At 57.9% G+C, this 16166-nt stretch overlaps 1 protein-coding gene across 1 annotated transcript in view; it reads left to right on the top strand.

Moving 5' to 3' along the window:
- The window catches only part of IFT122 (intraflagellar transport 122), a 63446-nt gene extending 47588 nt beyond the window's left edge, over positions 1-15858 (top strand). Inside the window, 11 exon segments of the mRNA XM_006180070.3 lie at positions 908-1079; positions 2442-2544; positions 4244-4384; positions 5433-5527; positions 8752-8852; positions 10777-10942; positions 11851-11962; positions 12721-12846; positions 14392-14471; positions 14771-14935; positions 15412-15858. Of these exon segments, the coding sequence (XP_006180132.1) occupies positions 908-1079; positions 2442-2544; positions 4244-4384; positions 5433-5527; positions 8752-8852; positions 10777-10942; positions 11851-11962; positions 12721-12846; positions 14392-14471; positions 14771-14935; positions 15412-15501 (1351 nt within the window). The 3' untranslated portion in view covers positions 15502-15858.
- Positions 15859-16166: the final 308 nt, after the last annotated feature.

Here is a 16166-nt window from a genome sequence, read left to right on the forward strand (position 1 = left end):
AATGTGTCCTTCCTCTGCTGAGAAGTGTTATTTTTAGACGTCATTATTATTCTAAGTACAGATTGACAGCCTCCCTGAGCTTGCCGTCTCTGAGACAAGGATGTGTTACAGCTGCTTCCCCTTCCTTTCTCACAAAGAGCAAGTGGCGAGAACCCTTCCCCCAGGAGAGCTGGCTTGACTGCAAACCCCGCCCTGACCAGAGGAAACAGGCCCTTTCCATCCAGCCCCGTGTCCCTGAGCAGTGGGGAGGAGTGGTGACCCGATGTCCCTTGGCCCCTCACCCATGGTCGGCACCTTGGTCAGGGCAGGAGGCACAGTCCTGATCGGCAGGCCTTTCTTCGAGCTCAGAGCAGAACCCACATGTGCCTCTTCTCTAGGGGTCCTGTCCCTGAAGACTTCTCCCACCCCTGCTTTGCTTTCCTGTGAGAATTCCTGAAACGGTGGTGGAAAGGGCCCTCTGCCACTTCCTGGCTGCAGAGTCTCAGGCAGGTTGCTTCACCTTTCACCCTAGCCTTTAGTCTTCTCATCTGTAAAACGGGAATCACGGCACCACCCCTTAGGGCGGTGAAGATTCGGTGAGAGCGCACCGGGGAAAGCTCATGGTGCTGAGCTGGATGCCGGAGGTGATCAACCGACGTTGATTTCTAGCCCCAGATCTTGCTGGATAAATTAGTAACTCCTGTGAAAGGCACATGAGGTGGGGGAGACGGTGCCCTTCACTAGGCAGTTTTCCTCCATTATGTGTTCACTCAGTTGAGAACCTCCCGTGGGGCACCGGGGGCCATGGCACTACACTGTGCCCTGGGGGCGTCAGCGTGGATGGACACAGAGCCTGCCCTCGGGAAGACCCAAGCACCTGGGCTCCTTTCCCTTGGTCCACCTCCTCCCTGTGCTCCCGCCTCTCCAGGCTCATCGACATTGCCCGGAAGCTGGACAAGGCCGAGCGGGAGCCCCTGCTGATGTGCGCTCACTACTTCAAGAAGCTGGGTAACCCTGGCTATGCTGCCGAGACTTACCTAAAGATTGGTGACCTGAAGTCCCTGGTTCAGCTGCACGTGGAGACCCAGTGCTGGGATGAGGTGAGCCTAGGGCCCCTGCCTGAGCCCCGGCCACAGTGGGGTTTAGGGGGTTTGGATGGAGAACAGCTGCCCTCGTTGTGGCATGAACGTCGGCCTGGCAGTCAGAGGACTCACCCTCGAATTCCTGGAGCCAGAGTGTCCTGGAGGCCTTCCCGGACTCACTGTCTGTGTCGGCGCCTTCATTCATGCAGAGTCTCTACCACTGCCGCTCTGTGCAGCCCTGTGGTCTATCGCAGGGGGCGCGAGTTACCACGACAACCCCCGCTGCCCCTCTCATTCTGAGCTGCCTCTGACCAGCACCGCAGGCTGGCACATCGCTGACATGGCAGCACACCTGTGTGACACTTAAAACCTGCTGCCTGTGCCACCTTTACCTTCCAGGTGTGGACCACCAGAGCCATCTCAGGGGCCTGCGCCTCCTCCTGGCCCCATCACCCCGATGGTAAGGAGATTCAGCGAGGCCAGCCAGAGGGACGGCTGCGGTGAGGCTGGCAGAGCCATTGTGGGATGTCCCCTCTGCGGCTTGACTCCCCTTCCAGCTCACCGGCTCCCTGTGCCCTGGATTGAAACTCATCCTCCAGAAGATCGGAGGCTGTGCCCGCAGTCCTCACCCGCCCCACCCTCCTGCTGTGCTCTGGTCAGCAGAGCTGTTGCAAGGCCTTGTCTGACTCGTGTCTCTCCTCTGAGTGCCTCCATTCAGTGGGGTGACGAGGTCACTGATGAGAAAAGGTCGGGCCAGGGACAGAGGCAATAACGGCTTCTCAAGATACATTTTTCAGGAGACTTCTCAAGCAGCATAAATTAGAGCATCTCAGAACCACTCAGTCCTGGCTGTGCGTCAGGCAAGCTTTCTCCCCGCTGCCGCACGCTGTCCCCGTGACTCATTTCCGGTCCTCCTGCTCTGACAGGTGGTTCTGGGGCTTAAATCCAGCAGTCACTGGGTCCCCTACGGCAGCACGTCCACAGCCATCTCTGACAGCTGATAAGCAATGATGATGATAATGTCAATTCTGTTTCCTTAGGTGTCGCCTGCAATTAAAAGAAATCTGTTTGCAGCGCTACAGGAGCCCACGCATACTCTCAAAATAAAATGTTTCCGATTCTGTGCCGCTTCTGTGGTCCAGAAACAGACTGTGTTGTTATTGAATCCAGTTGCTTGCATATTGCTGTTAATTGCCTTTTGTTTTCAAAGAGCTGATTTGTTTTTGCGTTTCTGGGGGTGGTGGAGGTGGGAGGCACTCTCCCCCTCTTGAGTTGTCAGGCTGGCAAAATCTGACATCCCTAATGGATTCAGCCAAGCGCCGTGTCTTCCTGGGGGCTGCAGGGGCTGCTTTATTAAGAATGCATTTCTCCTTCCTCTAGGCCTTCGCTTTGGGTGAGAAGCATCCTGAGTTTAAGGCTGACATCTACGTGCCCTACGCTCAGTGGCTAGCAGAGAACGATCATTTTGAGGAAGCCCAGAAAGGTAGGCCACACAGACTGGCCCGTTGCAGAAGGGGCCAAGACACATGTGTGAGGAGGGTGGCCAGTCCCTGCCATCGGGGGCCCCGGGGTAGACGACCGCATCCAGGCAGGCGTGCTGTGCTTGGTGGTGAAAGGCCGTGAGCAGTGGAAGGAACACGGGCTCTGCGTGGGACACACTGGGTCCATCACTCACGGGCCTCAGGGCCTTGGGCAGGTCCCGTCTTCTCTCTGAGCACAGCACTTGCTCTCTGCTGTATCTTCCCGCTTCCTCCTCACAGCAGCCCTAAGATGTAGGTACCGTTTTGTAGATGAGGGGCTGGTGCAGTCTCACCTGCCACTTTCCTCACCTGGAAGAGAAACTTGGGTTCTGTTTCTGGCCACTCGAGCAGGTTGTCTGCTGCTCAGCACACCACGGGTAGAATGGGCCACACACCGGGAACCGAAGGAAGTGTCACTCTTTAACTGGTCATAATAGCTTTAAAGTGAGACTGCTGCCTTCTCTGTGTTGGGCGCTGACGGCACTAACCTGCACAACTTTGCGTCTGGCCGGCCTCCCGGCAGAGGCGCAGAGGCTGACTGTGGCCCGGAGTCCCACAGTCAGAGTGGCAGAGCCAGGCTGGACTTGCTGCCTCTCTAGGAGGTGTTCATTGAAGCTGGGGGCGTCACCCTCCATAGCACCCCGCTTGCACTTCTCTGTGGGAACACTTGCCACCTCCGGACACATTTCAGAGTGTCTCCCTGTTGGAGCTGAAAGCCGCATTGAAGGACGGTATGTTCTCTACTGCTTCAGCCTCTCCAGAGCACCCAGTTGCTGAAGTATGTGCGTGTTTGGGCAAAACACAGCAACCTATCCATCTGTCTGCGTCTGCCCTTCCAAGAATCCATTGCCATAGTAACTGGGTACTCAGACGAGAGATTGGAGATGAGAGTGGAACAAAGACCAGACCTCTTCCTTCCCTGCAGCAGAGGATTTGGATCATCTGAGCGCCCACATGTGGGCAAGTGCCACAGCTACAAGTGCTTCCCCACCGCCCCCAAACTTCCCGAGGGGCTGGCCACATAGTAGGGACTCAGGAAATTTCTGGTAAATGGATGTGAGAATGATTGAAACATGTTTTGCTTGTTTTCACAAATGTTTGGTTGCTCAGACCGAGCCCAGTTTTCCGGGGTTGTCATCAAAGAGCACTCAGTCGAGGACGCACGAGGGATCGAGTTGGGCTCGGTTCTATGACCGGGTACGCTGCTCTCCCTCCACCTTGCCGGCCCGTCAGAATAAGTCGTCGTAGGTCTGTTGTGACGTCCAGTGAGTGAATCAGCAACGAAAGCACCCTGTAAACCACCATGCCCGGTAGAGTGCCAGGTCCCGGCAGGGTCCCCAGGGAGTCACAAAGCTTTGTCCTGGAACTGACGGGGCCCAACCTCACTGACGATGAACAGCGGTTCCGTCCTCAGGCTCGGCCCCTCTGGGTTCTCTTTGCTGCACCTCTCCTAAGTGGGCTGCCTTTTCCTGGCCAGAAAGGAGTGTCTCACCGTGCTTTTTCAGGATGTAGACTGGGTTATTTATAGCAGTGGCCTGGGAGGCGCATCCCAGCAGCGCAGTGCTGCCGAGGACCTGTCGAGTGTCCTACTTCCGCCACGGCCCCTTGCAAGCCCCCAGGACCCCCCCCCACTCCCCACTTCATGTGTTTGTGCCCCTCCAGCATTCCACAAGGCCGGGCGGCAGGGGGAGGCAGTCAGGGTGCTGGAGCAGCTCACACACAATGCCGTGGTCGAGAGCAGATTTAATGATGCTGCCTATTATTACTGGATGCTGTCCATGCAGTGCCTGGATATAGCTCAAGGTAAGTAAACATCAGCCGGCCCCACTCTGGCACCAAGATAAACATCGGAAGAGCTGGGACGTTTTAATTAAAGCCCTGGGCTTGTTTATTGGGTGTATTGTCCATAACCCTGTCTTGCAGCAGCATAATCTGGCATGTCATCTTTTTCCAGTTTGCCCATGAGCATAAAGGACAGTATGAGGGCCGTCGTGGCTTATGTTTGGGAGGTCCTGCCCTTTGTGGCTAATTCAGAACATATCTCTCCCCTGCTACCTGGGAGCCCATGACTGGACCAGCTGAGCACTGGCTTAAAAAAATGTAATTAAACAAAAAGATGAAAAAGAGATCACTTTACAATAACACACTCCAGATTCTCACCCATTGCAAACAGGAAGATGGTTTCAGTGTTGCTTTCTTTCACAAGACTTCCCGTGATGCACTGAGGGAGTTCTAGAAGCGGAGGGGACAGGGAGATGTTCTGCCCTGGACCCAGGCTAGCATGCAGCAGTGGGGAAAGCACTGTGACTGGAGCAGCCTGGTGACTCTTAACAAGTCACAGTCCTTCCTAAGCACCACTCCCCATCTGTAGCGTGGGGGTACCCTCCCCCTGCTTCCTTCATAGCGCTGCTGGGAGCCTCCCAGAAGCCAAGGTTATAGTTTGAAAAAGGTCAAGCCCTGATGTAAGGTGACGTTTTTCTGTTCTGGCCAGTGGTTTGTGATTTGATAAGAAACAGCACAGAGGGAGGTGGCTTGAGCTAAGCATGAATAAGGTTGACATCTGTCCATCCTCCCTGCCACGTGGCTCTGGTTTGTCTGGGTACCAGTGATCACCCTCTTGCTGGGGCTGGCCCCTCCTCAGGGAATGACCCGGTAGTGTCAGATCTGGGAGAACCTGAGAGAAATCCTGGTCCTGTGCTCTGCCCACTGAGACGTTAGCTGCCCAGCTCCCACACAGGCAGGGCCCCTCTCCCATCACTGCACCTCTGCTGCTCCCTGGCTTGGGCTTGGTGTCGGGGGAAACTGGCTCAGTCTGACACATCTTCTCCCTCCTGCCCTGCTCGCACCACAGATCCTGCCCAGAAGGACGTGATGCTCGGCAAGTTCCACCACTTCCAACACTTGGCCGAGCTGTACCACGGCTACCACGCCATTCAGCGCTACACGGTATGGTGGCTGGGAGACAGGTGCCTAGCGGGGGCACCACCTGCTGAGCCGGGGGCGCTGGGCACATCCTACAGAGCAGCAGACCTCTGGATGGGACGTAAACTCACCAGGCGTGATGACCTCCTCCTGGGAGGCAGTTTGGAGCTTTGATTTTCTTAATTGGTTGCTTGTTCGACACTGCGGCATGTGTGCTTCTGAATTTGCAAGCCAGAGCTGGAATGGCCTTTCTAGTTACTTGCTCCAGGTTTAGGTGACTCGGGCAGACTCTGGATTAGCCGAACAAAGGGCTGTCTCTCCGAGTGATCGGGAGGGGACGTTCGATGGGGCCCTCTCTCCCAGATGGGTGAAGGTCCAGGTCTAACCAAAGGCCCAAGGTCCCCCACTGGTCCTGCCACCGTATGTGACCTTGAACAATTTACTTCCCCTCCCTGGCCATCAGTTTCCCTCTCTGTGAAGAAGAGGGTTGGCTTGTTCTAAAGAGACCCAAATAGTTCTCTTTAGTTACTCCCCATCCTTCTGATTACGCCATTTTAAGCCTGCTTCCTGACAGTGGGAAATAGCTGACAGATTGTCATCAGCCTCCTTATTTTGTGTGTCTTCAGCCACTCAGCAGTGTGAGCTTATCCTGTGCTGAGAAGCCAGAGAGTAATGTCAATAGACAGCTTTTACTGAGCACCTACAACACACCAGCAATGTGCTGAGGGCATTACTGTGTCAACTCACTTAATCCTTTCAACCATGCTGTGAGATAAGTACTGTTGTCCCCATTTTACAGATGAAGAAACTGAGGCTCCGGACAGAGGGCCTACAGCTAGTAAGTAGAAGAGCCAGGACTTGAACCCAGACAAGCTGTCTTCAAGCCCAGGCTCTGGGCCCCTCTGACTTGGAGAAGGCCGAGCACTGGCCTCACGCCCCAGCTCCGCCATGTGACCTCGGGCAAGTCATTCGCTGGCCTCTGTGCTTCAGCTTCCTTCTCTGTAAGATGAGGGCACTAACAGTGCTCACTCCATGGGGTCGTTGTGGGGAGGAAATGGGTAGACCTTGGGAAGTACTCAGCAGAGTGACCCTGGTCGGTGTGAGCCCCTCTCCTGCCCCGTGCAGAGGCCTCAAACCGGGTTTCCACCTGCTGCTCTCCCGCCCCGCTGAGCAGTCCTTGTTCTTGGACCGTCTCAGAGGCCCTGCCTCCACCTTGGGCTCCTCTTTCCCCCTCATTTGTGCTGAACTCTTGGCACATTCTTTGCCCCTGGGGAAGGTGTGGGCAAACAGCTCCTCAGATGGGTTCTGCCTGGACCAGCCATCAACCCTGCATCTGATCTCTTCCCACACCAGGCTCTGGGGTCTTGAGAGACCCTGTCTTCCTTTACAGTCTTTTCGGGGCCCCTCATCTCTCTCAGGTGCTCACCTGGAAAGGAGCTCCCCTAACTAAAGACCCCAGACTCAGCTTGGGCTCAACGTCAGGGCCTGGCCCCGTCTTGGTTTGCCCGAGACTCTGGAGCCCAGCTCCGCCTCTCCCTGCTGTTCGTCATCCTCCACATGTTGGGCAAGGGCGGGGGGCTTCTCTGGAACATCTGAGCCCCAGGTCAGGACCTAGTGCAGCTGTGAGCTTGCGGTAGCTTCACAGCAGCCACGGGCCCTGGCTCTCCAAGCTGGCTGGGCTTCTTCGTTGGGCTGTTCCTTCATTCAACAAATGCCTGCTGTGTGACAGGCCCTGGGTGAGGCCTCGGGCACAGTGGGGACCTAGATGTTGTCCCTGCCCCTGAGGAGCTCATAGTCTAGTAAACAAGCGGTTGTAGTGCAGTTGCCTCAAAGGAAATGCTGAGAGGACTAAGGAGACTTCCTGGAAGAGGTGGCCCCAAGCCCAGGGGTGGGAGAGAAGGAAGAGCAGGGCAAGTGGTGAAGAGGAGGAGGAGGAAGGGTGTTCGTTGCTGGCAGCAGTCACGGCATGTGCAAAGGCCTGGAGGTGGGTGGTATTTTAGGGTTTGGCATCAGGGCCCAATGGAGCAGCTCTGATTCAGAGCAGACTGGAAAGGGGAGCATCAGACCTTTCCTGAGACAGTGGCTTCTTTCCCAGAGGAGAGGTGCGAATCCTGAGGGACCCCCCCCCCCTTTCTGGGACGCTTCTTAGCTTCCACACCTCGTGCAGTATAACCAGAGGCCAGCTTCTCCCTGGCTCCCCCCCAGAGAAGGGCGCAGTCTCAGGTTTTCTTGGGTTCTTGGAACTGACAGGCTGTAGAAATTTCAGTGAGAACTAAAGAGAGTGCTGGGCTCTGAACCAAAGAAGCAGCATCAAGGGAGGCCTCACAAGCTGAGTCCAACGGGGCCTGCGTCCTGGTGGCTCACTGGTGAGTGCAGCCTAGCAGGACCCTTCAGGAAATGCCAGTTTGTTGCCATTTAAGTGATCGCTGGGAGAGTGGTTGGCCTGCTGTCACGTTGTCATCTAGAGCAGTCTCAGTTTGCACATGGTGTGCCCGAGTCCCTCAGAACAGCACATTCTTAACCTTTTACAGACCCTCCTGATGGAACATTCCCTGTGCTCTACTGTGCTGAGCTTCTGGCAGCCTCCAGGTGCAGAAGACTTGTGCACTCAAGTGCCGCGTGCCAAGGGCCTGTCTGCGAGGGCCTGGGCAGGCGCTGGAGCAGTGGGTGCGGCCAGGGAGCCCCGCGTTGCGTGTCCGTGGGCGTTGCATGTCCGTGGGCGTTGCACGGTCAGGCTGCTGTCGGAGAGCAGAGCAGAGGCATGCGATTTCATGCTATAAAGGGTTAACTGCCTCCGGTTAAAGACATGCTTCTGTGGAGGTCACATCTTAAATTGCATAAAGGTCTCCTCTCTTAGAGCTAATTGGAGACAACTTGAGCTGGGGAGAGGGAATCATTGCCAGCCCCAGAGGCAGTGAGCTTGGGAGAAAGACATCTTGGGCTTTGGAATCAGACCCGGCTTTGAGTCCTAGCTCCACTCCTTTCTAGGCAGGTAACTTGGGCACATCATCTCTCTGGGCCTCGGTTTACTCGTCAATACAGGGAGGGTGACAGCCTGGGAGGCTCCTCCCAGGGTCGTGTTGGGGACCACACGAGGCGGTGGCTGTAGGCGCCTAGCACACAGTAGGTGCTCCCTGGACAGGTCCGCTCCTCTGCTGAGGTCGCCCAGAGTTGCTGGTGTCTGCCCTTTGCCCGGCCCAGCGGCTGCTCGGTTGAGAAAGTCAACCCATTTGCTTTTCTCGCTGCAGGAGGAGCCATTCAGTTTCCACCTCCCTGAAACACTCTTCAACATCTCCAGGTTCCTGCTGCACAGCCTGACCAAGGACACCCCCTTGGGCATCTCTAAAGTGTATCCTTTCTCTCACCTCACCCTCTGTCCCACCCCTTTTGTCTAATGGCCCTGAGAAGTTCTTTCCAGAGCACTTTACTGGCAGAAGCTTCCTTCTCTCCATCAGCCCTCAGGGAGGGAAGCGAGCTTGCCCTGCGCTGCTGTTTGGCTGTAGGAGAGGCTCCTCCTGGGAGGCCAAGGGACCAGTGCCAAGGGAGGGTTTGTTTCCAGGGCCCCCTGGGCCTAGCAGTGGGTCTCTGGCCCACACACTGTCTGAGCTGTCCTGGAACCCCCAGGTGGGGGTGTGACTGAAATGTCGGAGGCGTCCTACCTTTAGGCTTGGAATCTCGGCCTTTAGGCTCCGGGCACTTCCCTGGGGGCTCGAGGTGGGCACACTTGTTCAGCCCAGGTGGGTGGAGCACCTGCTGCATCCCAGGCGCTGGGCCAGGTGGTAGGTGACAGGTGTCAGGGCCTGGTTCAGAGGGACGTGGGCTGTGTCCAAGCATGAAATGCAGCTAAGGCCGGGGCTCTGGTCAGAGAAGGCTGCCTGGAGGAGGTGACGTCCGTCCTGTAGGCTGGGGTAACCTGGGAAGATGCCGAGTGGGTGTTCTAGGGCACGCCCAGCCCACGGGAGGGCCTTGGCGGGGAGGGGAGTGAGGTGACCAAGGTTGGAGCTGAAGCCCCCTGGATGGGAGCCAGACTGCAGGGGCAGCAGCCTGAGGGCCTCCCTAAAAGCTGGACTTTCCTTCTCTGGCTGGTGAAAGCCACAGACGGGCCATAAGCAGAGGCGAGGCCTCAGAGCTGTGCTGCCCGAAATTACCAGAAAATGACAAAAATCCTTTAAATCCTGAATGTGATGAAAGTTATAATTATCCCGTCTTCTTCTAAACCTCACTATTCTCTCAGCCCCTTCCCAGCCCCTACCCAGCCTTCTTTCTGTGAGTAAAAAGCCCTCCCAGTAGAGGCTGAGAGGTGCCAAGCGGTGAGAACGGCTCCTCTGTGAAGGGTTTCAGGCCGGTCATGTACATTTCAGGGAAGCTCCCCACGCGTCGGGGCGCAGCACCTGCACCCAGCCTCTGCAGCAAGTTCTGCTCCAGTCTGCAGAGTCTGACTGAACCCCTGCTCTGAGCGCACCTTTGCTGTCCCCTGGGGACATGGAAATGGCTCCTGACATAGTCCTGGCCTTTGAGGAGTCACAGTGGAGACACAGACAGGGAGACTCGCCTCCACATAACTGCTAGGGCTGTCGGGGGCAGGAGCATCGGGTGAGGGGTGGGGGGAGAGGGGAGGCGGCTTGGGACACTGGCCTCACACAGTAGCTGAGGCTTGCTAGGGAGAAGTCCGTTCACAGGCCGGGAGGGGAGGAAGGACTGGCCCGGCCTGGGCACAGCCAGCCTTTGAGGTGACCAGGGGTGGAGCACAAAGGCTTGTCAGCCCCAGGCTGAGGAGCTCACAGGAGAGCCTTGAAGCAGGGGAGGCTGTGCTTGGGACTTGCCTCGGTCCTTGGTAAACTGCAGGCGGAGAGCAGTGTTGTGCACCGGGACAGGCCTCCAGGCGGTCTGGGGCCAGGCTCCACCTGGCGGGGCTGGAGCAGGAGGGCACTTGGTGCCAGGCATCCTAGGGCCTGGCTGGCAGGCTGGGCCAGGTGGGGAGAGCCACCTTGGCCTGGTCAGGGTACAAGATGAGCCATCAGCAGACCCAGGGAACCTAGGCAAGGGTGAAATATTAATGGAAACTGCACTGCTTCTATCTCTGGAAAAATCTCTGGGCCTTAATATCCGAGAAATACACTTACATCCCACAAATGAGCAGAGCAGTCCTCAGGCTCCTTCCTGGGCCTCCTGGCACCAGCACGTGCTGCATTCCAGCACGCAGCTCTCTCCAGGGCTGGGCAGTGCCAGCTCTCGGGCCTGCTGTGGCTCTTCCTTAACCCTGTCTTTGGCAGGAACACGCTCTTCACTCTGGCCAAACAGAGCAAGGCCCTGGGCGCCTACAAGCTGGCCCGGCACGCCTACGACAAGCTGCAGGGCCTGCAAATCCCCGCCAGGTTCCAGAAGTCCATCGAGCTGGGCAGCCTGACCGTCCGCTCCAAGCCCTTCCACGACAGCGAGGTGAGAGCGCGGCCCCCTCGGGCAGGAGGCCTCTCCCGACACCCCCTTGCCTGGCCTGCCTGGCTCCGTTTGAAAGGCGGCTGCCATGCTCTCGGGGCTCTGCACCCCAGCATCTGCCTCAGTGCCGGCTTGCCAGCTCTTTCTGCTCTTCCTCTCTGCCTCTGTTCCCCCTCGCAGCCCCCAGCCCCCCTGAACCCACAGCCCTGCCCTCCCTTTCTTCTGAGCCCTCCCGAGGCTCCAGGTCTGGGGCGGCCCAGCCCACACTGTTCCACCCCAGCCTCTGCGCCAGGTGACCCCGCGTTCACGTCCCCTAGGAGCTCCTGGCCTATCCCACCAGCTTCTGGAACCAGCTTATCACTCACCAGTAAACCCACCCCCCTTTCCTCCAGCCCAGCCAGCCACTGTCTCATTCACATTCTCCCTCCTTTAAGCTCGGACGGATCTGGGTTCAGATCCCTGCTCCACCATGTCTGAGCTGTGTCTCAGTCTTCCTGAGCCTCGGTTTCTCCTTCTGTCAAATGGGCATGCACATAGTAGCTTTCCCGTGGGTGGCTGTGAGGGTAGGTGAGCCGCGTGGATCACGGTCATGGCACAGCCCCTGGAGTGCGGTGACAGGTTGGAAAGCAGTGGTGTGCTTCTTGTCCTTCCTGCCGGGAGACCGAGCTGCCGAGCCCTGCCTGAGAAGGAGGCGGGCAGTGGGCCCCACATGCCAGAACCCGCGGCGTCTCTGCAGGCCCTTATCCTTCTTTACCAGCACAGAGCTGGGGGCGCAGAGTCCCCTCCCCACCCACCCAGGTGGCCTTTCCTCTTGGCAGCCAGGCCCCAGGGCACTGAAGCCAGAGCCCAGGGAGGAGGTGGTGAGTGTGTCCGGTTGGGCCTGCGGGCAGTCTGGTGCTGCTGTTTTGTAGGAGCTGGTGCCCTTGTGCTACCGCTGCTCCACCAACAACCCGCTGCTGAACAACCTGGGCAACGTTTGCATCAACTGCCGCCAGCCCTTCGTTTTCTCTGCCTCTTCCTATGGTGAGTGCCACATGCGGTGGGGCAGCCTGCGCCTGGCTGGGCCTCCTGTGTCCTCACTGTAAATCGGGGACAGTGAGATGCCCACCTGCCTGACACAGAGTCACCCAGGGTTACCAGAGCAGGACCCAGTGCTGCCCAGACCTGAGGTGCCCACCCCTCAGGACCCCGTGTGCAGCTTTGCCTAACGAAATGCCTGGGCAGAGGCGGCAGGTCAGGTGTTCGGTCTGGGAGGCTGACATGTCTCTCAAGTCCCAGCTCCTTCCGTGTTGACGAGGATCAGGAGCCCCTTCCCAGCAGCGGGCCAGAGGCCTCTCCTCTTCCCTCGGAGAGGAGCCCATCCAGCCACCAGGGGGACGCAGGAGGGCTGAAGGCCCCCAGTTCTCACGCTTGCACACAAACACATGCAGTATACACACAGTGTGCACAGACATGCAGCACACATGCAGTGCACACACATACAGTGCACACAATGTGCAATGCAGCATGCTGTGCCCACATGCAGTGTACATACATGCAGTGTATACAATATACGCTGCACACCCTATACATGCAGTGTACACACCATGTATAAACCTGCAGTGTACGCACACACGCCTACTTCCCCTAGACGTGCGGCGGGTGAGGGAGGCAGCCCTGCTCACTGCTGGCTCCCGGGGCAGCCGTGCCAGGTGAGGAGGGGCCTCTGTGACCCCCACCCCATCTCACGCGGCCCAGTGAGAGCAGCCCAGCCCCCACCCTGCCCTGTGCTGTGTCTACAGAGGTGCTGCACCTAGTTGAGTTCTACCTGGAGGAGGGGATCACTGATGAGGAAGCCGTCTCCCTCATTGACCTGGTGGCGCCACGACACAAGTGTGAGAACAAATGGCAAGAGATCACGAGCAACAGTATCCTGGGTGTCAGCTGGGCGCCGGCCTGGGCGCCTGGCAGGAGGACCCAGGGGGACGGCTGGGCCAGGTGAGGCAGGGACGGGGCAGGCCACTCTGCGTGACGGAGAGGCCCACATGGCAGCAGGGATGAGGCCAGAAACGGCAAAGCTGCCCAGGGTACAGAGGTGCAGGAGGGGACAGTATGTGCCCACAGGCCAGGCGTGGCACATGGAAGAAGAGACACCACTTGGCCTGCACCCAGAGGGGACTCCCACCCACCCCTGGCTCCTAAAAGGCACTGTCTGTGGTTCTGGCCACACGGGATGGATGAATGACCAATATTGGTGGCGCCAACTCTTCCAATCAGGTCACTCTTACACACAAGGGGTGGAAGCCCACCTTGTACAGGCCGAGCAAACAAAAGGGTGTGGAGTATCCCAGTGTGAACGGACTCTCAGCCTCACCCGGGTGCTCGCTCAGTGCTGGCAGAAGTCTGTCTGCCGTCCTCTGGCCCCGCTGTCCTCCGAAAGCTCCGTTCTCGGGCAGAACCTGCGCGTCCCCACCAGCAGTGCCCGTCCTGCAGCCCTTCAGCATTCTTCCTAGCGAGTCAGCATAAATCCTGGGACCCACCCCGCTTCAACAGCCTGGGCCCAGGGCCACACCTCAGGTGTCCCTGTGGCCAGGACCACCATCACGGTCCCAGCTGAGCAGGGGAGGAGGGCCTGGTAGCACAGAGCAGCTGGGCCAGCTGGTCTGGGTGGGCTGGGGGCCTGTGTTTCTGTAAGCTTTCAGGCATTGCCAATGTCACTGGTCTGTGCACCACATTTTGGGGAGCAGGATCGAGGAAAACCTAGGCAGGGGACAGAAACCATGTCTGCACACATGCCAGCCCTCTGCACACACGTGTCAGGTACTTAGGCTGGGTCATGGCTGCTGTGTGGGACCACATCCCGCACCTGGTTCGGCACCAGCAGCCTCCCTTCTCCGGGGGGCCTCCCCCATTGGAGCCCCACTCAGCCTAGTAGGGGCAGCGTCTCCCCGGGCCCCTTCAGCCCAGGCTGGCCAGCCTTAGGATCTGCAGGAGCTCTCACCCCTCCTCTATGAAATGTGATCTTTGAGGCCCCCTCAAGTGCCTGTGGACCACCCACAGCTGCCGAGTGTTTCTCCAGGAATTGCTGGATTTGCTGGCCAGAGTTTCCAGCTGGGCCCACATTTCTGTCCCATCACCAGAGGCCCACAGACCTCTGCTCACATGTGCTTCTCGCCCGCAGGCGTACGTGAGCCATGCCTGGTGTATGTAGGGCGCAGGGGGCCCGTTAGAGCCCTTCCCTCCTCCTCTCCCACCTGTGCTCAGGGCGTGGTCCCGGCCCCAGGTGACCAGGGCTGTCTTCTCTGGCCTGTGTTCCCTCTGTTCCTCCATCCGGAAAGCTGTTCCACACACCTGCTGCTCTTCCCGAGCCTTAGGGAGCGGCTCACACAAGGGAGCTCCCATGAGTCTCAGGAGGGTGGACGGGGCGGCCTTTCCCTCAGCCTCAGGTTCCGTCCTTGACCAGACCCTTCCAGACTCCCAGGCCCTGAGGCTGGATGAGACCATGGACTCAATGGGCGACGATGACCCGTTCACAGCAAAGCTGAGCTTTGAGGTGAGCGCGCTGCTGAGTGATGGGCTACTGAGGCCTGTCAGGAGGGGAGGGCGGTCTTGGGTCGCTTTCCTGCATACGCTCCTCGGCGTGAGTAAGAACTTGTTCCCTGTCAGGACCCCCGGGAGACGGGGGGTGCTGGCTCCCTGTCCCCAGAGATGGCCGGCCGAGTTCCGCGGCCTGGCCGGGTTCTGTTGAGGGCCCTCTGTGGCCACCCCCAAAGACTCTGGGATCGTGACCCACATAAACGTGTCCCCGTGGCTGAGTGAGGGCACCGGTGCCTGTTCCTGCCTGCCCTGCAGCAAGGCGGCTCGGAGTTTGTGCCGGTGGTGGTGAACCGGTCGGTGCTGCGCTCCATGAGCCGGCGGGACGTCCTCATCAAGCGCTGGCCGCCGCCCCTGCGGTGGCAGTACTTCCGCTCGCTCCTGCCGGACGCCTCCATCACCATGTGCCCCTCCTGCTTCCAGGTACCTGCCTGCTGCCTCAGTGCTCCTGTGGGTCCCAGTGTCTTCTCCCCACTGCCTTCCCGTTCCTGGGTGTCCCCTTGGGGAGGCCGGGCATCTGGGAGGAGCACAGGTGATATCCCCCAGTGGCCAAGGCTCCAAGGCGGAAGGAGAGACTGGGCCGTCCTTGGGCCCCACCTCCTCTCACTTGTGTCCCATGGCCTGTCTGCAGTGGACTTGCCCAAACTTGTGTTCTCTGTACCTGCCCTTGATCCAGGAGGGCCAGGCAAATGTGCACTTTTGAGCTTCATCTAGGAAAAAGGGCCTTAGATCATCTCCCCCTCGCTCCCAGCCCTTAGACAAAGGTGTCCTGCATCTGGTGTTTCTTGCCCTGACTCACTGCCACGCCACCTGCCCTCGGAAAGGCAGTGGTCCCCGCCAGGCTCGGGGCTGACAAATGCCCAGAGCTGCAGCCTGGGGTCATGGCCATCTCTCCCCAGATGTTCCACTCGGAGGACTACGAGCTGCTCGTGCTTCAGCACACCTGCTGCCCCTACTGCCGGAGGCGCATGGACGACCCCAGCCCCTGACCAGCACCCTCGGGACCGCCTGCTCCTCCAGGCCGCCTTGCATCAGCCAGGCTGTGGAAGGCCGAGTGAAACTGTCAGAACGTGTCTTCTGCCCAGATCAAGTTTGTCTTTCAGGGAGGGGCCTTGTGTAACCACGGATTCCTATTTATGGCACTTCATGCCTTGTAAATAGCACCAGGAGATGGAGAAGAGAATGTACATATATTTTCTAAGAAAAAAAAAATCTGTTACTTTCAGAACAGCTCTGAGCTGTTCATGGCAGCCTGCTGGAGTCCACAGATCTGTCAGACCATTAACATGTACACTTTGCGAACAGATTGCCTCAATAATTACAAATAAAAGGGCTACTTATTTTCATCAGTGTCTGCATTTTAGCAAATCTTCATATTGTCTGCAACTTAATTTCCTTATGCAAAAGTGCACCTGTTTCTAATTTGATCTGAGAGGAACATTACATTTGTGTTCTCTTAAAATTTAATCTAATCGACATGGCAATATGGGAATGGTAAGGAGAACAGGTTTTTTTAAAATTCATTTATTTATTTTGGTTTAATGGGGCTCCATCTTGAAGAGAAAATAAGATACCTGGCTCTGAAGAAGGTGGCAGAGAGGACCCCTCCCTGGGGGCTCTGGGGCGGGGCCATGCCCCTCCCCCACTGCCTCCC

Source organism: Camelus ferus, chromosome 17 (assembly GCF_009834535.1).
Source record: "Camelus ferus isolate YT-003-E chromosome 17, BCGSAC_Cfer_1.0, whole genome shotgun sequence".
Lineage (NCBI taxonomy): Eukaryota > Metazoa > Chordata > Mammalia > Artiodactyla > Camelidae > Camelus > Camelus ferus.